We start from the raw sequence: 23,860 nt of genomic DNA, 5'->3' as shown, positions 1-23,860 counted from the left end.
TATTTTCTACCATAACATAGTTATCGTGCTATTGTTCTCTTACTATCGATCCAGTGCTATCGTTATTGTTCCATTGTTTATCTCAAATTCGTTGTCCTGTCGTCAAGTATTGTTTCAAAAACGTCATCGAATGATGGCTTCCTCACCGTTTCACGTCGAAGACCCACATAAAACTGGAATCGATACATTTAATATCGATATACCATTTCTTTTAGTTATTTTTTAATTGATTCTCTCCATACTCCATACTCTTTAAATAAAACCCACTTTGTTGACCCCTTAAAGGGAGGTTTATCAATCGATTCCAGCAAGTTTCAGACCCTACAGATCCTTTTATTCTTTGTATTGCTTGTTTTTTTGCGTTCGTTGTCGTTGCCAGTTTCTCTCTCTTGATGTCTTTATCCATCTATCCTTTATCTCTAAACTATCTCTCTCTCTCTAAACTAACTAAAAACAAAAAAAAAAAAGATCAAAAAAGCTCGAAGCAGGAGAAGGAGGAGGAGGAGAGCAGCGCCAGCGAGTATGAGGAGATCATCGAGGAGGTAACCGACTACAGCGACGAGGAGGAAGAGGAGCAACCGCCCAAGAAGGAGGAGCCCAAAAAGGAGGTGGCCAAGAAAGTGGTGACCCCAAAGGAGGTGACCACTAGCACCACCAAAAAAGAGGTTACCCAAAAGGCTGAGAAGAAGGAAACTGCCACCGCCACAGCCACCTCCACCAAGTCCACTAAAGTCGTCGAGAGTGTTGGCAAAAAGTTGGCCAAAGTTGAACTGGCCAGTAGCTCCGCCTCCACCTCCAGCACCACCACAGACGGTGTTGTCCAGGTGCAGGGTGAGTCTCTGCCTGCAGCACCGACCAAATCAGGACCAGCAGCAGCAGCAACAGCAACGAGCAGCAGTAGCTTAGGTAGTAGGAAACGCAGTAGTCTTAGCAGTAGCCAGGTTAGCACAGTGGTTAGGGTCAGGGACAAAGCCAACAGCACAGAGACAATGCCAGTCACGACGGGATCATCGCCATCACCATCATCACCCTCCGCTCCGGGAACGGCAACGACAGCCCGGCTTAGTGTTCCCTCGAAAGAGGACTCTGGCACGGAAAGCGGCGAGGATTTGCGCCTGCTGGCTGCTGGATTGCGGGACACCCTGCAGCAGCGCAGCAGCGGTAGTGATGCCAGTGAAGCCAATCGTAGTCTCGTCGAGGAAGTGACCGATGCCTTAAGCCGCCTGGAGAGCAGCCTGAAGCAGGGCAAAGAGCTGGCCGTCGACGGTGGCCAGCGGCAGGCATTGCTCGGCCTAGTGGCCCGCCTCCAGAGTGGACTCAGTGCGCCAGAGAAATTGGCCGACCAGAAGCCCACGTCCCAGGCCGAAGAAGTCGATCCAACGGCGGATAGTCCAGAGCCAGCGGAATCGTCCGACTGCCGGCAATCGCGTTTCGCCAAGCGACGTCAACGGAACAGTCGCCACACAGTGGGCGTGAGCAGAGAGGAACTGGCCGATGCCAGGCGCTATATGGAGGATATGCTGATGCTGGAGGGCAAGGAGTTTGCCCTGGCCAAGACGCCCAGCTCTGGGGCGGTAGGGCCAGCGCAACTCTACAGACCCAATCAGTTTGTGGCGGCACAACAGCAGCTGCAGCACCAGCAACAGGCACAGCCACAGCCAGAATCCCCCAAGGTTATACCAGCCGTAAGTCCCCTACAAAGTCCATCACAGCTTAGGCCCAATCCAACCAACAGGCGACCCCTGTCCGGGGATTATGCCGTAAGCTTTGCCAGCTATGAGGCAGCACAAAACTCGCAGAACTCGAGTCCCGAGGGAACTGGAACGTCGCCCAACTCGAACTCGCAATCCAACTCGAACTCGAATTCTAGCTCCAATTCCAGTCGCTTTGGCGGCGGCAAGAGGCACATGATGAAGCGAGCCAATACCATTGATATACCGAAGGCTAAGGCCAAGTATATGGCGGATTGTGACTCGGACTCGGATCTTGAGGATGATCAGGGTCCCCATTTGGGTCTCAAGCGGGCCGTCCAGGTGAGCGTCAAGCGACGCGTTCACAACGCTGTTCCGCCATTTGAACCGAAAACGGAGAACGATCACAAGTTTTTGGCGTTTATTAACAAGCAGAGTCACCAGACCGGTCTGGGTTGGGGCGGCAGTGGTGGCCGGAGTGTGTCCAACTGGACGCACAAGTTTGGCAACATTAAGCATACCTTTGAGACGGGTGCCGCGGCAACGGTGACCAAGGGTAAGCCACCGCCAGTGCCGGGTCATGTGCCCGGTTGGGCCAAGCAGGAGCAGATGCATCATCAGCAATTGCAACGAGAGCAGATGCAGCGAGAGCAAATGCAGCGAGAGCAGTATCAGCGAGAGCAGTATCAGCGAGAGCAGAGGCAGAGGGAACAGAGAGAACAAAGGGACTTTAAGCAGAGGGATCAAATCCAGCGAGAGCAGAACCAAAGAGAGCTTTCCAAACGTGAGCAATCCCAGCGAGAGCAACTCCAGCGAGAGCAATTGCAGCGCGAGCAGTTGCACCGTGAAAAGCTTCAGCGAGAACAGCTACAACGCGAGCAACTCCAGCGAGAACAGTTGCAACGCGAGCAACTCCAGCGAGAACAGTTGCAACGCGAGCAGCTTCAGCGAGAGCAACTCCAGCGAGAACAGTTGCAACTGCAACAGCAACAACAGGCCGCCGCCGCTGTACAAATCGAGCGGCAACGTCGCCAGGAACTGGAACGTCAACTGCGAATCGAGCAGGAAGCGCGCTACGAGCGAGAGGAACGCACTCGCCTGGAGCGGGAGTATTACGAGCAGCAACTGCAGCGTCAGCAGCAGGAGCGTCAGCAGCAGCTGGATCGACAGCGCCAGCAGCAAGAGCAACTCGAGCGTCAGCGTCGGCAGGAGATGGAGCTGCGACTGCAGCAGCAACGTGAACAGGCGGCCCAGGTCAACAACTTTATACATGCCCCACAGTCCGTCTTCCGGCCCATTGAGCATGAGACTCCCAGCCAGCCGGGCATCTACAAACCCATTGCCCAGAAATCTCAACCGAATCCGGCCATTTGGAAGCCACCAACGCAGCAGCAGCAGCAGCAGTTGCAAGCGCCACAATCGCAGCAACATTTGCAGGCCAGATCCGCAGGCACATCCTACAGCAATACACCCTCTCCCTCATCCACGGCGGCCACATCACCCATCGGCCTGCCCTGGGTGGCCAAGCCCAAGGTGGACAATAGCGATTTCCGTCGGAAGGCACACCACTTTGAAGAGCGCTCCCTGAGAGACAATTTAGAGCAGCAGCAGCAGCAGCAACAACAGGGACCCTCATATCATCCCAATGGCAATCATGTCTATCTGCAGCGACACAACTCCCTGCGTTCCAAGGCAGCACCACCGGCGTTGAGTGAGTTTAAAAAGCGGCCATCCCTGCCCAATGCCATGGACCCTGGGGTGGCACCATCCCATCCGCCCCATCATCAGCAGGCTTATCAGGCTCCACCGCCGCCCACGAATATCTCCTTTACCTATGCCGATTTTCCACCAGTTAGGCGACATGCCGGCGCCAGTGCCCATAATTATCGTAGTCAGCCGTGTCTGACGAGTGCCGTGGAGCAGGCCGAGGCACTGACCAATCCCCTGGCAGCTCCTTTGGTTCTAACCAGCTCCAATCCCACCTACCTGCCGCCGCCGTCGTCTCAGTCGCAGCCGACGAGGAGATTCGATTACATTAGCAGTCCCATAGATGTGGATGCCGAGAGTCCGCCGAATAGTCCCACCAGCTTTATGACCATGCCAAATCCCGCTTTGATGACGGACAACACGGACGATGATCTCGATTTGGATTCGGACAACAATATGCTAGAATATCGTGCCGAAACCAAGGTGATGAGGAAGCCACGCAGCCAGACTGCAGTAAGAGTGGCGGATCGTAGGAATGCCCATATGAGCGATGATGAGGTCTATGGTCGGAACTCGAGGGCGGCCAAGTCGTTGCTATACACCATGAAGCAGCTGGGACCGGGAGCTCCAATTAGCGGTGGAGGAGCAGGAGGAGGAGGAAGCGGTTCTAACCACCATCATCACAAGAGGCAACCTTTGACGGCTCCGAGTTCTCCAAAATCGGGTTGCTTGTCACCCGATGGACGTCAATATCAGGCTCCGCTTGTGGAACCACTTTTCCCGCAACTAAGCACCTTTGAGGCCAAGCGGCAACCGCAGTTTACACCGAATACGCCACCGGCAGGGCCACCACCGATGAATTATCAGGCGAATCCCACCTATACGCCGCCCAGGACTCAGACCCAGAGTCAGGTTCAGGATAATGCTAGCTCTTATTTGGGTGAGACTCAAACCTCGTATGTGGTGACCTATCCTGTGGAGGATTCGGGCGACGAACCCGAACCCGAGTCTTTGGCCATGTCGTTGAGTCACCAGCAGCAGCGTTTGCGCCGCACCTCGGAGCACTCGAATGCCAGCTCCTCGCTATCACTGGGCAGCACTAGCTGGACAGCAAATCCAGTACATAATACGGTTACCGGATCGGTTGCTGGTTTGGTACCGGGATCAAGTCCGGCTACTGGATCCTCGATTTCTGGATCACTTGCTGGATCAATTCCTGGTTTGATGCCAGTCTCTGTACCTGTAATTTCCACAGGACCACCAGTGGATCGTAGCACAAAGCCACAGTTAAGTCAACCAACGGGCAAGAAGGTGGGAAATCAAGGGCCTCAACAGGTGCCTCATCAGTCTCAGCAGGTGCCTCAGCAGTCTCAGCAGGTTCCTCAACAGCCTCAGCCAGTGCCTCATGGAATACCTCACCCGAAATCTCACGAAATACCTCACTTACCACAGCAAGTGCCTCAAGGAATGCCTCACCAAAGGCCTCAGCAGTTACCCCAACAGTTACCAAAACAATTACCCCAACAACTACCCCAACAGTTACAGCAACAGCTACCCCAACAACTACTCCAACAGGCACCTCTAACCACCAACAACAACAGGCCCAAGTTAAGCACTCGAAGCCATACCATTCAAGGTGACAACAGCTATGAGAATCGTCCTCTACAGAATCGTATAATGTCACAGCAAACCCTCATCACCAGTAACTCCAACTCTACACAGAAGTTCCAACAGCAGAAGGAGCACATAAGCGAACTGCGTCGCAAGAGCCTAGGCAATGTCCTGGAGAGCAGCCAGCGTAGTGCCTACTTTGAGCAAGAGTACAAGTCCTCGGCGCCTTCAGACACACCTGACATAGTCAAGTCTTCGCTGCCCAAGGAAGATGCGCCGCTTCTTAAGAAATTTGGACCACCTCAGCGTCATCATTATGTGCCCAATGCGTATCAGAGTCCGCAGCTGAACAAGCAGGGGGGCAGCAGTAGTAGCACCACTATAACCAGTAGTACCTCCAGCACAACCACCGTGGTCCAACAGCAGAACAAGCCCAGTATAGTGGAAACCCCGGCAACGCCACAGCCTCAAGTGCCACCCGAGGACGAGATACCCCACAATATAGTCTTTAACAACGTAAGCGCCTTTACCTCGCTAAGCAGAAGGAATCTCACCGAAGAGGATCACCATCAACAGCAGCACGGATCACGGGTTAACCGATTAAGTAAATGCGATTCCTGGAATCAAATCTGTCAGCTGCAGACCAGTCCCAATCCCAGTGCCAAGTATAATCAACCCAATGCCGCCAGCAGCTCTTCGCCCGGCGAACTGAGACGCACCAAGTCCGGCCATTCGCTGGCCGTGCCCAAGCTGTACGAGGCGGGCATAGACAAGTCCCAGGTTAGCGAGAAGCAACGCACCGTGGCGGCCTATTTCTCGGGACAAAAGTCACCCAACCAAATGGAGGAGCTGCGTTCCACAACCACATCCATAACGAGTAGAAAGTCTGCGATAAATCGAACCAAAACCAGCGAGAAACTATCGGCAGCGGCACGTAAATCGCTAAGTTCCCTGACGACCACCTCCAATGGCAACATGTCATCGGTGGGACTGGGCAGTAGTAGTAGTAGCATGATGCAGCAGCAGCAGCATCAATCCTCCTCGATGATGATGGGCGGTGGCCTCAGCCGGAGTGCCACCATGCCGCACATAGCCAATCTGAATTTGCTGGACGAGAGCAATGTGGAGGATGCCTTCGAGCAGCTAATGATGGGTGCCTAAAATCTCCTGCCAAATCCTGTCCAGCCAACCAATCAAGTCATGTCAAGTCAAGTCAAGTCAAGTCAAAACCCGTCAAGAATTTAACACATAAAAAAAAGAGGCATTCCAGTTCCGAAAACTGGATGAAAACCAAGAGAAAATCATCATAAAAAAGATCAATTTAATAAAAGAAAGAGACAAAGTCGAAATCGATATCGAAAAGGGTTTGATAAACGATAAATATAACTGCGAAACGGCAAAAACTGTACTGATTAATGTTTACTGATATTTACAAAAATGAAAAGAAAACTACTGTTGAGTCTAGAATTAGCTTTTGTTTTTTTAATAATTCTTTTTTTTTTTAAGAAAAGTCTTTTTCCGAGTTTGAAGAAGCAGTTAGATAAAGCAGTTTTGAAAATAGCAGTTAGAAAAAGCAGAAATTAACATTTAAAAGCAGAAATATATGCGAAAATAAAGGAGGGACCCGGCGGTTTCTATTTGTTTTTATTTTTAACCGCATTAATTAATCGAAATAAAATAAAATATACAATTTAACGAAAATGTTTGCTGCTCGGTGTCCCAACTGAAATAAGAAACAACAAACAACAAGAAGCAACAAACAAACAAACAACAAAAAGAAAGAAAGAACAACAATAACAGCAACAGCAACTTGATCAATAATTCAGAGATTTGTGAGTTGAATTCAAAAAAATAAATATATATATTTTTATATATCAGAACTGTACAGAGAATGCCAGCCGCCCCTTTTTTTTCTTAATTTTTTATTATTTCTTGCCAGCGCCCCCTTGCTATGCCTTTAAAATAAAACCCAAATAAATACATAAAAAACATTGCATACCGCCCAGCAGCAGCAGCCTAACAGCATAAAAAAAGAAACAGCACACACACACACACAAGCACAATATAAGAATTTTCTAAAAAAAAAAATTAAAAATAAAAAACACAATTAGGTGACAATTTTAGACTTTTATTAAATAAATAACAAGCAAAATTGAAATAATTTTGTAGGAACCCAAAAATAGATATATTTTTTACAATATAATTTGGGGCATTTACTTGCAACCTCTTTTCTAAATAAAAAATAAATAAATGTTATAAATAAAATTATAAATAAATTTTAAACAATTTGAACAATTTTAAATATATTTCATTCATATTAATTGATATCTTTAATAATTAAAATAAATATATTTTAAAATTCTTAAACAATTTCAAAATGATTTCATTGTTATTAAGAAGGTTCATAAAGAGAAGTTCTAGATATTTTTGAATATTAAATAATTTGAGATACTTTAAACTATGTGAATAGGAGTCGAGTTAGGAAGTCTGAATAATATAATATTAACTTAATTTTTGAGGTTTTTTTATTATCAAGATTCTTAATCAAAATCAAATGAAATTTTAAAATATTTTTTAAGATTTCATTATTTTTTATTCCGTAAAAAGCTGAACTTTGCTTTTAAATTTTCTTAAAACAAAATTAAAAAAGGAAAATGTTTCTTTATTAATAAAACAAACAAAAAATATTTAAAAATATAAAGCATACAAAAAAAAAACAAGAAAAAGATAAAAAAGTTTAAGTTTTAAGTTTTTAAATAAATATAAATCCAAATAATAATAATAAACCATAATGCCTTGATTTCCATAAGCAAAAATATTCGGTTTTCTCTTTAAAAAAAATTAATAATATATTTATACAATATTTCTTTAGCTTTGTGTTTATTACATGTGTGCGTGTGGGTGTTTGTTTTTTTTTTCTCTTCTTGTATATATTTGTTATTGCCTTAAAGTTGTTTTCACTTGGCCGATAAAAAAAGTGTGGAGATTAGCGCTTATCCTTTTACCCCATTTGACCTATTCCCCTGTTACGTTCTGTTACGTCCAGTTACGTTTTTTTGTTACGTTTTTGCTCTTTTTCTCGTTCGTTCGTTTCGTTAGTTGGTTGATTGATTGATTGATTTATTGACTGGTTGATTGGTTGGTTGGTCAAGCAGGAAAACAAAAATAATAATAAAAATAATAATTTAAGAAAAAGGAAGAAAACGGAAGCAGCAAAGAGAAACCCCAAATGTTGTCCCTCCTTTAATTTGTTTTTGTTGTAAACCAGACACTGTTTTTCTCTCTCTGTTCCCCTCCTTGTAAATACACTGTAATATATATAGTATTATATATTGTTTATATATATATTTACATAACACCGCCCAAAGATGAGATGAGGAAACAGTTTTTCGTTTTTTGACTAGTTTTTTGGTTCATTTTTTTTCTTCCGTGTCTATATATTTTTTATTGTCGACAGCGCTCTCTCTGTTTGCTGCTGATCTGCTCCTGTTCCCCCACGTCCCTTCGATTTTAAAGCATGATTTTTTAGTTAGTTGTTACTGTAAATACCCACCAAGTTGTATATAAAAATTGTGCATGACTTGTTTATACCCTGCATTTACATTACATTACCCTTTTTTATGACACAGAAGAGAAGTATGTACAAAGAGAGTTGAAAAGAAATGTAATTGGAATTATTAAACAAAAATTATTTATGCCAAAAATATGTTTATTAAAAAAGGCTTTAATTTAGTTATAAGTATTGTTTTCATTTAATTTTTATTTAAAGATCAATTTTTATTAAAAAAATTTTTTTTTTTTTACAAATTTACATTGAAATTTTAATGTTATAGAATTGATACTATTTGAAAAATTTATATTTTATATATTATAGAAAAATTCGTATTAAATCAGAAATAATTTTATGGTGCTAGTTAAGCTTAAAATAATGTTTCATTAGCTTTAACAGCCGAGTTAATCTAGCTATTTCAGCGAAAAAAAATCTATTTATTCCAATTTTTCAAAATTTTAAATTTAAAAATTGTCAAAAATATATTAAAAAAAACTATATACATTTTTTAAAATTTAAAACTCATTTCCAAATTTATAAATATTAAAACGTATTTATTTAAGAGAATTTTTACCAAATCTTCTATAAAACGTAATAGTTGTATATATAAAATAAATAACAAATCAAGGTAAAATTAATTTATTGCCTAAAAATATAGATAAATTAAAGAATAAAGAATTGAGTATAAATATATTAAATTGAAAATAAATTTAAAAACGATTTTTAAATCCTCTTTTCAAGTCTCTTCTCTTCTGTGCTTAGTTAAAAATACATAAATAAAATATATGTCATAAAATGGGTTTCAATGCCAACACCAGCACCGTCACACAGTCATTGCCACACCAATAGCGGCGTTTTTTTCGGATTGTTTTTTGTGCGTATCCTTAGAGCCGTTCCTTTAGTTGAAAAACAAGGAGTGTGAACACGCTTAAATAATGCCAATGCATTTCTTTAATTATATATTTTATATTGTTATTTGTGTAGGAAAACAAATGAATTTTTTGTGCTGTGTTGTTTTCCATTAGTTTGTACATTTTTTTTTTTGTGCCTGCCCAGATACAAAACACAAAAAAAAACAAATAATTATAAACAAAAACCCTTATTATTATTTTTCGTAATTGTAATTGATTTTGTGCATGGCCCCAAATAACTAATCAATGTAATTTGTTTGCTTTTCTTTTTTCTTCCACCTGCTGCTACAAAAAAAAATAAATAAAAAAAAAAACGAAAACCGCATCCCTAAAAAACTCTATTCACACAGCAGCAGCTGCCCAGCAGAAGAGCTCCACGACCAGCGAACAGCGAACGGAAACCAAGTCCAAGGATGGCGGTGCCACTGTGACCACAACAACCACAAAGGGTGAGTCCCAATCTCCCTCTATAGACTCCCGTTTTAACTTTATTTTTTATTATTAATTTTATTAAATATAATTAATTAATTTTCTCATATTTTCTCTCCCTCGCAGTCACCACTCGCACTGTTAGCGGCAACGCCGCCTCCAAAAACATCTCGCCCTTGGCCAAATTCAAGCAACTGGACAAGCAGGCAGCTGCCCAGCAGGCCCAAAAGTAAGTCCAATTTGTATCAAAGAGCATCCAGAAAATATCAAACACACAACATACATATATACTATACCATAAATGTACATGGTTTACACACTCAGAAAAACTCATTACACAACCGACAACATTTGTGCAGGTCGAACTTTTTGGATTGGAGAAGCAAAAATAATAATAAAAAATATTAAAGTTTAAAACCAGTGTTGTTAAAATAAATACGTAAAAAAAAAAAATTTTATGAAAAGTTTTTCAGTTAAATAATAAAAAAATAATACCTGTTTTATGATTGCCTCTCCAATACACTCTTGCACTCCCACACACACACACACACACATACATAAGTAAATCAATTGGTTATCGGTGCATCTAGCACACAGACACACAATATTTATAAACAATACATGCACAATCTTCACCTTCACTCCTCCTTTTAACACACACACACACACATCGATCCTCTGGTGTTGGTTCTCTATGGAAGTGTGTTTGTAGTCGTGTCCTTAAAAACAACCAAGATTTGTGATTAAACGATAGATGTTGATGATCGATAAATACGATATACAATAATTATCAAACCGGGATAGGATAGTCGACGAAAAAATTCGATAAATGGACGAATGGCCAATATCCATAAATCTACAAATATTATTTAGATATCGATATATTAAAATTCGATAAATATCGATTACGGATCGATACCAGAGAGGAAAAGAGTGTTGTACATAGTCTATTCACCTGTCCTGTCGTCTAGCTCTTGTTTTTAATTTTAGTTAGTCTCTGAAAACTGTCCCTCCCCCTTTTCTCTCTTTTTCTTTCTGTCTCCCTCTTTGTTTTTGCCTTTCCTTGTGTTTCTCTACGTCTAATTAATTTAATTATTTACAAAAAACCAAAGACAAGAACGAAAAAACAGACAGAAAAATTAAAATAAAATAAAACAAGAATATATATATAAATATTTATACATTTATACACACACACCCACGTCCACAAATAATAATAAAAAAAATAGAAGACACAGAGAAAATAAGAAAAAATTTAAGAAGATTATGAAGAAGATTATGAACCCGATTAATAATTACTTTTGTGTGAGTTTTTCGCTAAAACGTCTGCAACCCTCCAACCTTGACTCATTTCGTTCAGATCATCTCCAACAACAAGCACACCCACGACCCCCGGCGGTTCGGCACAACCGTATTTCAAATTTACCGATCCGGCATTAAATGCGCGCGCCGCCACTGTCAAGGATCAACTTCTGCAGTGGTGTCAGCATAAAACGCAGGAATATGAGGTATCCAAAACCTAAAAAAAAATTACAAAAAAAATAAACCCAAGACCAAAAGCCCTAAAAAAATTAATTGCAAAATGCCGAAAGCCTTAGTTATTGTTTTTGTTCATTTATATTAATAAATTAACATTTTACAAATCAAAATATAGCAAAACGCTAAAAAAGAATCACTCAGTATTTATATTTATATTTCGTAAAAAAAAATTAATGAATAATTTATCGGATAACAATATCGACATTTTATTATGAAATTCTATATTTTACGTTATTAAAAATTAAAATTTTATAGAGTTTACAAAATGTTGTATACATTTTTTAAAAACGATACTACAAATTTTCAATGTATTAAAAAAACATGAAAGCCACATAATTGTTCTTGAATAAGATTCATTTATATTAAATAAAATTAAAATTTAATAATTAAATAACGAAATATTCCTTGATTTTTAAGCCTTTGCCATTATTTTGATTGTAATTAGGAAAAACAAGAAAAGAAGCTAACTTCGGCACGCCGAAGTTTGTATACCCTTGCAGATTGGTTTTGATGTTTATATTATAGATTTAAATGCTGAAAACACACACAAAACAGAGTTTCATTACATTTTACCTATACTTATTATGTTTACAGTTTGACAGTTACAGTTTTACATTCCCAGCTTTACATTTTCTCTACATTTACCGATCGTTTATATGGCAGCTATATGATATAGTTGTCCGATTTTCATAAAATTTTTACCAAAATTCTGAAATAATAAAAAAAGCTTATCTCTTTAAGTAGATCAGAATATGTTGAAAAACAACGAAGTTATAATTTTTTTTCCTATTCATTTGCCGATCGTTCCTATGGCAGCTATAAGATATAGTCGTCCGATTTTCATAAAATTTTTACCAAAATTCTAAAATAATATAAAATGGCTATATCTCAAAAATGATGCAAAAATATTGAAAAACAGCAAAGTAATAATTTTTTTTCTAAAAATTTATCGAACATTTGTATGGGAGCTATATGATATAGTCGTCCGATCCGACCCGTTCCGACATATATAGCACTGAAAGTATATAGAAGACTATATGCAAAGTTTCATTCAGATAGCTTTAAAACTGAGGGACTAGTTTGCGTAGAAACGGACAGACGGACAGACGGACAGACGGACGGACAGACGGACATGGCTAGATCGACTCGGCTGTTGATGCTGATCAAGAATATATATACATACTTTATAGGGTCGGAAACTTCTCCTTCACTGCGTTGCAAACTTCTGACTGAAATTATAATACCCTGCAAGGGTATAAAAATCCCAGAAAAAACCTACAATATTGTAATTTTATTCTTTACTAGTTGCCGTTTTGCCCCACTGTTATTTTTTGAGTGTCGTCAAATATTTTTATAGCATTTTTTTTAACAACAAAATCTAACGAGAAAAAAAACAAGCCAAACAATCAACAAGAAAAACTTCTAACAGCGCTTAACTTTGGCTTGAAAGCTTAATCAAAAACTCATTAAAATACACACAAACAAAAACACTCAGACACACACTCAAACACACACACTCAGACACAACACGCACGAATTGACAGATGTAGAGCCATTTCCGTTTCCGCTTTCGCTTCGCCAGAGCTTAATTAAATGCAGCAGCCTAAAGGGATGGCAGAAAATATTTATATATTTTGAGACTGGTTCGATAAAAAATCGAAATTTTAACGTAATGTTGTACAAACAAATCGATATCTTGTTTAAGCAGAAAAGAGAAACAGAGTAACTTACATTTCTCTGATATTTTTCAATAAATCGATATTTGTAGTTTTAATTCGATGATTGAATTCTCGATTTATTACATTTTACGAACATTTTGACAAACCAGATTATTTATTGTATCAGAATGAATTTCGATATTTTTCTATTTCGATGTTTTTCGATATTTCAATTTTCGATTTATTAAACTTTACGATAATTTCGATATTATATCGAGAACCAGGTTTTCTATTGCCATTATTGTATCAGATTTTTCGTCTATTCCCAAGCCTGAGGCGCTGCAGCGTTTACAAAATTACAGCTTTTACCGCTTATCGCTAGAGTTACGGCCGCTGTTGTTGTTGTTGTTGCTATTTTAGACCTCTGAAACTCACTAGCTTTTAGCTTACTCCTATTCTAAGTTGTAGTGCTGCTTTTGCTCTCTCAAGGGACCATTAAACGAGACCCCCCGAAAAATGCCATAAAATCAGCCAAAAAAAAAGAGAATATATTTATCCATCAATAAGTATATATAATATATATATTAACATAATTTATACATATCCTGTGTCCACAGAACGTCCAAATAAGCAACTTTAGCTCGAGCTGGTCAGACGGCCTGGCCTTTTGTGCGCTGATACACCATTTCTTGCCAGATGCATTTGATTACACAAAACTAACCAAGCAGACGCGCCGACACAACTTTGAGCTGGCCTTCAGCGTTGCTGAGTAAGTATAAATATATTTTATATATTTATATATATATATTTAATACTCTACCTTTTTGCAGTGAGAAGGCTGGCATAGCACCCTTGCTGGACGTGGAGGACATGGTGGAGATGAGTCGCCCCGACTGGAAGTGTGTGTTTGTCTACGTGCAGAGCATATATCGCCGGTTCCGCAACTGCCAGTAGTATCTGGCTATATATACTTTATATATTAGATCCCATCAAGCTAAAGTCCAAGTCAACTCAACAGCAGCAGTAACTCAATATAAATTTTAAGCATACCTCTCAAAACCCCTTTTGGCATTTCGTGTTGGAACGCACACTAACCCGTAATCTCCAGATATACACATATATATATATATAAATATTTATCAGCAAGTCAAGACCCAACTTAAGATCCTGCAAATATCTAACTGTATATTTCGTTCAGCGCAAGGCTATCGTCGAGCATTATGACTCAGCCGACTCATTTAACACTTTGTACGTTTTTTGTGTTTTGTTTTACTTTTTTTTGACCATTATTATTATTATTACGATTTACGCATTATTATCTTTTTGTTATCGAACTTGAAGCAGAAACTTGTGCATTAATTGTTATTTTTATATAATATTATTATTATTATTATTATTATTTTGTCATAATTTTAATTGTGGAGAGAAGAAAGAAGCAGTGCTGTTACTAACCCCTGCCTGGCGGTCATCGGTTCAAGGAATAATATATGGATAATGGATGATAATCCTCAGCTTCTATACGACCCGGTGCCGTCGCTTACATTGATGAATTACTGTAATAATAAACATATATTCTATGTACGTACGTGTAACGAGAACGAAACATTTACTAACCGATGGCATTATTGAAAAGGCCGCAAAAAGAAATCAAGATAAAAAAACAAGCAAATCAATATCAAAAGTTTATTTACTTACGGGTTTTTTTAAATGGAAATCTTTTACAGAAATGTTTAAAAATAAGAGAAATAGAAAAAAAATTGAATTCAATTCTTAAATTTTTGCTCAGAAACAACAGAACAGCAGGCGGCGTCTAGCGACTTGTTAGAATATCGGTGGAAGTCTAATTTTGTGGTTTTATGTACAACAAAAAAATGTCTCTGAAAAATTCGGTGTAGAAATTCGTAGTTTCAAATTTTTCTTCGTCACTCAAGCACACACACACCCCTGGGCAAAGCCGTAGTCGGCAGCAGCAGCATCCTTGACATCCTTGGCCTCCATAGCATATATAGCATACACGCAGGAAACATGTCAGAGTCGCAACCGGATCCGGAAACCCAGCCACAGAACGTCCTCTCGGAAGCCTCGACCATACGGCTGCTCAGCGATGTGGCGGCGGTGGCCACCCACAGCTGTTCGCCGGAAATGGGAGCGGGATCCACCCAGTCTCCAGCCTTGGACAGGATGCTGCCACCAATCACCAGAAACTTGTCACAGGAGGAGAGCATCCATTCGGCTAATGAGAATGGCCACTCGTGCCGCATCTGCCGGTGGAATCGCAGCGACATGGAGATCATCAAGTGTCCCTGCACCTGCAAGGGCAGCGTGGTAAGTGGGTGGTGGGTGGCCTGCTTTTGTGACCCTGTGCTCTAGGTGACCCTCTTGCAGGGCTTCATTCACATGAAGTGCCTCAAGCGCTGGATAATGCACAAGCAGAGTAATCGCTGTGAGATCTGTCATGCGGTCTTCGACATCTCGGAGGATCGGGCCAGCCTGAAGCAGATGGTGAAGACCTTTTGCTGCCACCGGTGCTGTGGCCTGATCGTGAAGCATCTGTTGTTCAGTGCGTCCCTAATGCCGCTGGCCAACATTATCCTGCAGCAGGTGAGAGCCCGGATTCAGTTAAATTCAACAAAAGTAATTCGCGAAAGTAAAACAATATCCCAGGTGCTGCACTGCATGGATAATCTTAACCAGGGCAATGCCGAGCAGCTCACCGTCAGGGAGGTGATTGTGGCCTCTGGGACACTGCTTACCTCCAGCGTTCTGTTCTTCAACTTCTTCGAGTTCGTCACCACGCGCGGGCTCCTGATCCGGAATATCCTGCGCCACTGGTGGTTGTTCGGCAGCACCTCCGACTTTGCCCTGGTGGAGCCCGAGGACGATGCCATTGATCTCTTCTAACCCATATCCACCAAAAACACGTTGCCTGCCCGATTTTGAATCCGCCAATATTCAATAAAGTCAACGATTTTTCTAACATCGAAGTCATACATTTTTAAAATCGATAAGTCGTGGCGGGTTATAGCTGTAAAGTCATCGATAACGTTTTCATTAAAGATTTATTAGTATTACCGCACATTTGACGATTGCATTTAAATCTAGTACTTTTTACGGTTAAGTGGTATTATTTATCGCTATCGCCACACAGCTCATGTGCCATGGGTACCCAACCGATAATCACTATCGGCCAACGATATTAACGACATCGAAGTTTTGACAGCTCTATCGCGTGGCTGTGTGTGCATCTTTTTCAAGGCAAAAAGAAAAACAAAAAGCAGTACGCCAATCTGCAATTTAAACAAAATCCAAACAATTGCTGTGGGCAGTGAGGCACGCGTAACAACGGTAGCATTCGTAAAGCTGCATTTGCAGCAGCAACAGCATCAGCAGCTGGGCAGTAGCAGCGCAACAACAACAACAAAGAGCTGTTGGCAGCGACGTCGGCTGAGCGCTGGCTGCGGGCAAAGAAAGGAAAACCGAAAGCCAGAGAAGGCGAAGAACGCCTCAAAAGAAAGTGAAGTGAAGTGAAGTAAAGTGCGAAACCCACCACACACACAAACGCAGAAACCCGACTTTTCAGGCCTAGCTCGGCCGCTGCGATTGCAACGGTATTTGTCTTTTTGTTTTTCGGTTCGCCTTCTCTTGAATTCTGTTGTTTTTTTTTTATTCGTGTCTTATTTCGTTCACGCGGCACGTGTGCGAATATTTGTACACTTTCGGTGTTTTTCTTTTCTTCTGCACACAACAAAGTGAATACTTGTTGCAGAGTGCCACGCCCTCCCCTCTCCTCAGTCGCCAGCGATCGAAAGCAGCGGCTGAGCGCAAGAGCCAGTGCCAGTCCCCGCGCCCGCTCCCCAATCCCTTTCCCGTGCCAGCGCCAGAGCGAGAGGTAAAGCACGCAACGGAGATGGAGAACCAGCAGCTCCTGACTTTGATGGCCAACACGCCGCGTGCCTTGTACGACCTGTCGCTGCAGGCCCTAATTGGCAGTATGGACACCAAGGTGCCGGCGCTGGACAGGATCAGTCGACTGCCGGAGTTACCGCGCAACCTGCTCATCGATGCCTACGAAATGGTGAGTGTGCTGTGTGCGTGTAAAGACACGCACGATCATTATCGAATTCTTGGAATATGAAAATTAAAGAGAATCCAAGTTTTCGATTTTAAATCGATAAACTTTAATAATTTGCTAGCTTAAATCGAAAAGAACATTTTGTTTTCATTAATTTTTATTAAAATTTAAATAACTTTCACCTTAGCAAAAATTAAACTCTTGGCTTATCTTTAGGAAATTGCTGTTACCACTTTTATTCCATAAAAACCATAAATTTCAAGGTAACACGTTAGTCTATCGTTGAACGATTTCCAGTAATTTAGTCAAGTGTTTTTATTATTATTTTTGTTTAGAATCCAATTATGATACCAAATTTCTGCGTAATGCAGCTTTTCCGTCACCGATCATCATATTATACCGATTACAGCACTTGTTGGGGCCGCCACCGCTTATCGCGAACTCCTCCTCCTGCCTGCCCCCCCTTTGGTATACATATGTTTATAGATATTTCGCCACTGGCAATTACCATTTTCTCATACATATTTCTCTCATTATCAGGGCTATGTGGGGGTATAGTAACTTGTGTCTGTTTGTGTTTACTTTTCCGCTTAAGTTGTTTACACCCTCCCCAGCTTTCTCAGCCTCCTCAGCTCATTAACCCTAGACGTGAGAGATGGGTCCTTCAACGAGAAATTGTCCGATTAAATGTGATTAACACCTTGAGAAATCGCTGTGTTTTTTTATACCCTTGTATTATAATTTCAGTCAGAAGTTTGCAACGCAGTGAAGGAGTCGTTTCCGACCCTATAAAGTATATATATTCTTGATCAGCATCAACAGCCGAGTCGATCTAGCCATGTCCGTCTGTCCGTCCGTCTGTCCGTTTCTACGCAAACTAGTCCCTCAGTTTTAAAGCTATCTGAATGAAACTTTGCATATAGTCTTCTATATACTCTCACTGCTATATATGTCGGAACGGGCCGGATCGGACGACTATATCATATAGCTGCTATACAAATGTTCGATAAATTTTTAGAAAAAAAATTATAACTTTGCTGTTTTTTAACATTTGTGCACCATTTTTTAGATATGGCCATTTTATATTATTTCTGAATTTTGGTAAAAATTTTATGAAAATCGGACGACTATATCTTATAGCTGCCATAGAAACGATCGGAAAATTAATAGGAAACAAATTATAACTTCGTTGTTTTTCAACGTATTTTCATCTACTCTGAGATATAAGCTTATTTTATTATTCTAGAATTTGGTATAAATTTCATGAAAATTGGACAACTATATCATATAGCGGCCATAGGAGCGATCGGTAGATGTAGAGAAAATGTGAAGGTGTGAATGTAAAACTGTAACTGTCAAACTGTAAACATAATAAGTATAGGTGAAATGTAATGAAATAATATCTGCAAGGGTATACAAACTTCGGCGTGCCGAAGTTAGCTTCTTTTCTTGTTTCATTCTTATTTTGGCTATGAGTTTAGTAGAGAAAATAAAATAAAATTATTAATCGATAAACTAAAACATAGAAAAAGTATTAAAAATCTATTTTCCACTTGAATCAATTTGTATGATATTGAAAATATGCAGAAGAATCCGATTTATTTATATTTTTATTTAACGTTTCAAGAACTCTTTCATAGATATACCTCCTATATACACATATTAATCAAATCTAAGCAACTAAACTCCAGGCTTTATTGCTGGATTTTCTCATTTTGGGGAAAAACACAGGCCAGAGTCACAGGTGGTTGTCCAATTTGGCTTCCATATACATCGCTATGCTCTGTACACACACATGTACATGTATTGTCATATAATAAGCGGAGAGCAGCGGGGCTATTACGGTGTAAATTATTATAAACAAAAGCGGCGACAATGAGGAGCGGGTCTAAAAATAGCAAGTCAACCAGTCCATGGCCTGGGGAGGGTGAAGGAATAGAAGGCTGGAAAGAGAGCTGGATCAGATCGGATCAGCGCCCTTTGATTGTCCTGTTCTCGCTCTTCACTAGACCTTGCCGAGAAGGGGAGACATTGAACTTGCTGATAATGGCTAAGCATATTCCATTGTTCGTTGATTTAATGTGTGCGGTTGCTCCTCTCTAGGGATGGTGGGGATATTAATATATCGACAATATAGAGGGGATTTTTATCACGAAGTAAATCGATTTTTTCCGATAATTTAAGATTTATAACAGAACAAAAATTATAATTAAATATAAAATAAAAAATAAATAAATAATGTATTTCATAATTGAAAAAAATCGATTAATCGATCTCTAATAAAATTTTGATTATAATTCAATAATACCGATATTTACGATATTTAAACATTAAATATTTAAATTTAAATATTTCAAATTTTACGTTATTTTATATATTAATATATTTATATATTATTTTTTCGCTTTCCCCCTCCCTCAGATGTCACAGAAGGAGTTGTTGAAGGACACCTTACTGGAGGAGCTGTCCTGCTTAGATGTCTTTTTGCGACTCGTTCGCTATGCACCGGCCCGCAGCAAACTGTTGCGTATTGTGGCCTCATTGATGGCCAGCAATAAGCTGATAGCCAGCCGCCTATCCGAAGCCTTTGTCTCCCGCTACAGTGTCCAGGCCGATGAGGATCAATCGGATCAGGAGGCACAGGCACAGCATTGGCTTGGCCAATATCAGAATCAGAAACAGAATGAGGAAAGCGAAAACCAACAGCGGGACTGCAGTATGCACATATATGATGGCGAGGATACTAACAGTAACAGTGCCGCCTGTCCGACGAGTGAAAGGATTGCTGGTGATGAGGAAAACCAAAGCAAACTTAATGTGATCGTTCCCGCCGCCGCTGCCGATGAAGCCTTAGAAGAGGAGCTACCCGTCGAGGAGCTGCAGGCCATTGATCTGGGCCTGCGCCTTGGCTCCTTCCTGTCGGAGGCAGGTTGGATGCAGGAGAGCATATCTGTATTGTCGTGCCTCAATGCAAGACTGAAGCACCTGCCGCGCCACAGACACTGGCTCGTTATGCGCCTGGACTGCCTGCAGCGGTAATTGATAAAATCCACACTCTTTTCCAAAAAAACATCTTTTGATTTATTTGTTCTTTTCTCTTTTTTGTAGCCTCCTTTATGCCGAATCGGCGCACTGCAACTTTAAGCTGGCAAAACGCACCTATGACGAGCTCATCTCACTGAATCACCTGTTGAGCAACAAGGTGCCACAAGAGCTGATCGCCATGACCTATAGCCAGATATCGGTCATGTACTTTGCCCGCAATGAGTACAACTTTAGCCACAAGTGGAGCGGTCTGGCCATGCGCATGCTGAAGGTGTCAGCGCCGCCGCGGTGAGTCTCTGGTGTCTCACTCTTAACCAAAAAACTTGTGAATCGTTGGACTTATCTGGTGGATCTCTCTCTCTCTCTCTTTTGCAGCATTGCCATCGATGTGCTGCGCCAGGCGGCCAAGGCCTGTGTGGTTAAGCGGGACTTTGCCCGGGCCAATCTGCTCATATGCCAGGCGCTGCGACGGGCTCGGTAAGCATGCATGCATGCGGTTGTCTCTCTCTTTTTCGCTGTATCAATATTGATTGATATTATTTACGACATACATATAGCACACACTTTGGGCCAACGCATCAGAAATACGGCGATACCCTCCTCGACTACGGTTTCTTCCTGCTGAACGTAGACTCTGTATTCCAATCGGTGAAGGTCTACAAGGAGGCCCTGGCCGTTCGACGCGGCATCTTTGGCAATATGAACTTTCATGTGGCAATTGCCCATGAGGATTTGTCGTATGCCTACTATGTCTATGAATATAGCACCGGTGACTTTAGCTGTGCCCAGGATCATGTCGATAAGGCTGTGAAAATCATGAAGGATCTGGTGCCGAGCAATCATCTCATGTTGGCATCCGCGAAGCGTGTCAAGGCTCTGCTGCTGGAGGAGATTGCGCTGGATAAGATGGCCGATGGTATGGATGAAGAGGATTTGCTATTGCAATCGGAGGAGCTGCATAATTTTGCATTACTACTCTCGCTGGAAACATTTGGCGAGGTGAATGTTCAGACAGCCAAACATTATGGTAATCTGGGGCGGTTGTATCAGACAATGAATCGATTCGAGGAAGCCGAACGTATGCATCAGAAGGCGATTAAAATTAAAACGGATCTGCTGGGCGCCTTTGACTATGAGGTGGGCCTGTCCATAGGCCACCTGGCGTCGCTATATAATTATCAAATGAAAAAGTATCACGAAGCCGAGAAGCTTTACCTGCGCAGCATCGATATAAGTGAGTAAAAGATTCTATATTTATTATTCATAATTATTATTGCTTGCTTTATCTCTTCCCATAGGCCTGCGCCTGTTTGGTCACTCGTATTCTGGTCTGGAGTATGATTATTTGGGCCTGTGCCATGTCTACGAGGTGCTGCACAATTTCGAAAAGTATTTGCAGTATGCGCACACCCTGGAGAACTGGCAGATACTCCGGGGCCAGAATATCACACAAAACGTAGGTTTTGATAATTATAACAAGATGAGAGTTGAATTTCTGAAAAGTTTTAATTGAAAAGAGTTCTTGTTATTATCCTAATGAACCCGTTTTTGTTCTCTTTTCAATTGTGCCTTTCCCCCAAGAAGTCCAGCTATCCGGCCATCGATGAGGACTATTCCATAGAGGAGGTCAAGACCAAGTTCTTCAGCATGTGTGTCTGCAATAATACCGCCACCAGCAGCAGCAGCAGCAGTCCATAGAAACCCCAAGTCAGGCTCAACAAAAAAACATACAAATTTGGGGAGTGTGTAGAGTGGAAGAGAGAGAACAAGTCTCGGTGGCGGCAGATATTCGTTTTTGCAACGTTTTTTATTTAATATATTGTTCGTTTTTTTAAGCTTCAAAATATCCAATTAGCAAATATTAATATTCAGTAAGCTGAGATGATGTTTACTTCTTGTTCCCCACATCGAATACGTCCAGACCCAGTCCCCCCCAGTCCTGCTCGTCCACCCTAGGCTTAGAATAGAGACGTTGATGCAAAGTTTAGCGATTTAGTAGTAGTAGTTGTTAGAAGGACCGAGAGTTGGGCTACGCGTGGCGCTTTCCTCTATCTAAAATATCTTAAATTCTACTCCCAATTTCATTCAATTTTTAACATTTTTTTTGCGATAAACTCAGAAAGATTTATGATTTATCTCCTGCCTTATGAATGTGATTCAAAGGGGTCACCTGTTTGTGTTTTCTAGGTTCACTAAAGTTAAAAGAACAGAATAGCAAAAAGTGTATAGATTATAGATGCATCCAAGCGATATCTAAAAAGTATTTTCCTGCCGCAGCCGCTAAAGTTTGATGGAGAAGCGAACAAGCACCACCAACACCACCACACTCAACACACACACACACTCACAGCTTCCAGTTAACAAAAGGTATATTAAAGATTAAATAACATAATATATATATATATATATATATACTATAAATTTAAATAAATAAATGTGTATGGAGTAACCGACAATTTATACCAATTAACATTTGCTACGCAGACGTAGTCCGGAGACATACTTATGATACTTTTTTGTGGCATTACTTAGCAATAATATGTAAGTCGTAAGTGCGAGCCGAAAGCGTTGTAAATCTCAAAATAATAATAAAATTAAATGCAAATATCTGGATGTTTTCCTAATTTTTATTTATTAAAAATATTCACTAGAATAGAGGGGTTAATATCTACTCATTTATTTATATTCCCTCTACTTTTTATTCAGTTGTAAGTTTTTTGTTTATAAAAATTGTAATTTTTTAAAAATTAACTGTTTAAATATATCAACAATATACTAAATTACTTTGGTTCATATATTAGATAAGGTTCAGGGGGAAATTTAAACTTTTTGGAATTTTTTAGGTGGAGAGCCGAATGTTTGTCTGGCCACACTGATTTCAGCGATAATGGCGGTATTTACAGTTAGAAACCAAAGTTCTTTTGCATTCCCTTTCATCCTTCAATTCGGTGAAATTTGTTGGCAAGCAGTAAAGTGAAAAGAGAAAAACGTGCAGAAAAAATGGAAAACGATATGTTCACGAATATTAAGAAAATGTACGATCACAAGTTGTACGACTGCGTCATCCCAGCGGTAAGTTTTAAGCCGAAAAACGAAAGAAGGAAGCCCGTGAGTCTGAGTTTTTTTTTTTATAGGCTGGCCTGCTGCTGACGCTTATGCACAACGATCGCAATTTGGCCACACAGGAGGTGGAATACCAGGTGCAGCACTATCTGGCCGGGGCACAGTTCGAGGAGCGCCAATTCCGTGCCGCTCTACGCACGCTCCAGGAGCTAATCCAACAGCGCAGCCAAATGGTGCGCAAGCGAAATGGCCTGACGGCCATTGAAAGCGTCTATGCGGAGTTCGGGGACGTGGAGATGCGACGCCGCCTGGCGGAATGCTATAAACAGTTGGGGAATACACAGATGGCCATTCGTGTGCTGCTCCAGGTGCCCGTAAAGTCAAGGACGCCGAGGATTAACTTGATGCTGGCCCGGCTGCAGCATTATGGCGATGCAAACAGCAGCGGCCGGAACAAGGCCGAGGCATTGTATGCCTACAAGGAGGTGATACGCGAGTGTCCCATGGCGCTGCCGCTGATCCAGGAGATGCTCGAGATGGGCTGCGAGGGCAGTGAGGTCAATTCGCTGGTTATGAACGGTAGT

The 23,860-nt window shown here is 41.2% G+C and overlaps 4 protein-coding genes across 18 annotated transcripts in view; all 4 read left to right on the top strand.

Moving 5' to 3' along the window:
- The window catches only part of LOC108072440 (smoothelin-like protein 1), a 49,855-nt gene extending 35,086 nt beyond the window's left edge, over positions 1-14,769 (top strand). For 6 of the 12 annotated variants that reach the window (XM_070287981.1, XM_041774937.2, XM_070287975.1 and 3 more), the window contains 6 exons: positions 469-831; positions 9,821-9,919; positions 10,026-10,128; positions 11,260-11,407; positions 13,714-13,865; positions 13,927-14,769. In XM_070287981.1, the coding sequence (XP_070144082.1) occupies positions 469-831; positions 9,821-9,919; positions 10,026-10,128; positions 11,260-11,407; positions 13,714-13,865; positions 13,927-14,050 (989 nt within the window). In that variant the 3' untranslated portion in view covers positions 14,051-14,769. Of the gene's footprint in view, positions 1-468; positions 6,163-9,820; positions 9,920-10,025; positions 10,129-11,259; positions 11,408-13,713; positions 13,866-13,926 lie in introns of those variants that run through there. The other 6 variants (XM_041774946.2, XM_070287976.1, XM_041774943.2 and 3 more) reach the window with 6 other exon arrangements.
- A 139-nt stretch (positions 14,770-14,908) lies between these two features.
- Positions 14,909-16,080, top strand: LOC108072413 (E3 ubiquitin-protein ligase MARCHF3). Of its 2 annotated transcripts, none has more exons than XM_017163517.3 (3): positions 14,909-15,421; positions 15,482-15,697; positions 15,761-16,080. In XM_017163517.3, exons 1-3 carry the CDS (start codon positions 15,122-15,124, stop codon positions 15,995-15,997), a joined length of 753 nt encoding a protein of 250 aa, XP_017019006.1. In that variant the 5' UTR covers positions 14,909-15,121; the 3' UTR covers positions 15,998-16,080. The 2 variants fall into 2 exon arrangements, with proteins under 2 accessions (XP_017019006.1, XP_017019007.1); XM_017163518.3 differs by having other exon boundaries at positions 15,745-15,881.
- A 216-nt stretch (positions 16,081-16,296) lies between these two features.
- Positions 16,297-22,820, top strand: Pat1 (Protein interacting with APP tail-1). Of its 2 annotated transcripts, none has more exons than XM_017163583.3 (7): positions 16,297-17,171; positions 19,590-20,203; positions 20,277-20,501; positions 20,589-20,690; positions 20,771-21,447; positions 21,512-21,669; positions 21,795-22,820. In XM_017163583.3, exons 1-7 carry the CDS (start codon positions 17,004-17,006, stop codon positions 21,909-21,911), a joined length of 2,061 nt encoding a protein of 686 aa, XP_017019072.1. In that variant the 5' UTR covers positions 16,297-17,003; the 3' UTR covers positions 21,912-22,820. The 2 variants fall into 2 exon arrangements, with proteins under 2 accessions (XP_017019072.1, XP_017019073.1); XM_017163584.3 differs by having other exon boundaries at positions 16,298-17,171; positions 21,798-22,820.
- Positions 22,821-23,131: 311 nt separating this feature from the next.
- Positions 23,132-23,860, top strand: part of APC7 (anaphase-promoting complex subunit 7) — a 47,381-nt gene continuing 46,652 nt past the window's right edge. For both annotated transcript variants that reach the window (XM_070287764.1, XM_070287765.1), the window contains exons 1-2: positions 23,132-23,285; positions 23,348-23,855. In XM_070287764.1, coding sequence (XP_070143865.1) covers positions 23,214-23,285; positions 23,348-23,855 — 580 coding nt within the window. In that variant the 5' untranslated portion in view covers positions 23,132-23,213. The remainder of the gene's footprint in view (positions 23,286-23,347; positions 23,856-23,860) is intronic.

Source organism: Drosophila kikkawai, chromosome X (genome assembly GCF_030179895.1).
Source record: "Drosophila kikkawai strain 14028-0561.14 chromosome X, DkikHiC1v2, whole genome shotgun sequence".
Lineage (NCBI taxonomy): Eukaryota > Metazoa > Arthropoda > Insecta > Diptera > Drosophilidae > Drosophila > Drosophila kikkawai.
This window is presented reverse-complemented; position numbering and strand designations above follow the sequence as displayed.

Excerpts from the sequence above, each read along its gene's own strand:
- LOC108072413 (XM_017163517.3), top strand. The coding sequence starts at position 15,122 with ATGTCAGAGTCGCAACCGGATCCGGAAACCCAGCCACAGAACGTCCTC. Across the intron at positions 15,422-15,481 it reads GCACCTGCAAGGGCAGCGTG|GGCTTCATTCACATGAAGTG; the intron begins GTAAGTGGGTGG and ends ACCCTCTTGCAG. Across the intron at positions 15,698-15,760 it reads CCAACATTATCCTGCAGCAG|GTGCTGCACTGCATGGATAA; the intron begins GTGAGAGCCCGG and ends ACAATATCCCAG.
- Pat1 (XM_017163583.3), top strand. The coding sequence starts at position 17,004 with ATGGAGAACCAGCAGCTCCTGACTTTGATGGCCAACACGCCGCGTGCC. Across the intron at positions 21,448-21,511 it reads CCTGCGCAGCATCGATATAA|GCCTGCGCCTGTTTGGTCAC; the intron begins GTGAGTAAAAGA and ends CTCTTCCCATAG. Across the intron at positions 21,670-21,794 it reads GCCAGAATATCACACAAAAC|AAGTCCAGCTATCCGGCCAT; the intron begins GTAGGTTTTGAT and ends CTTTCCCCCAAG.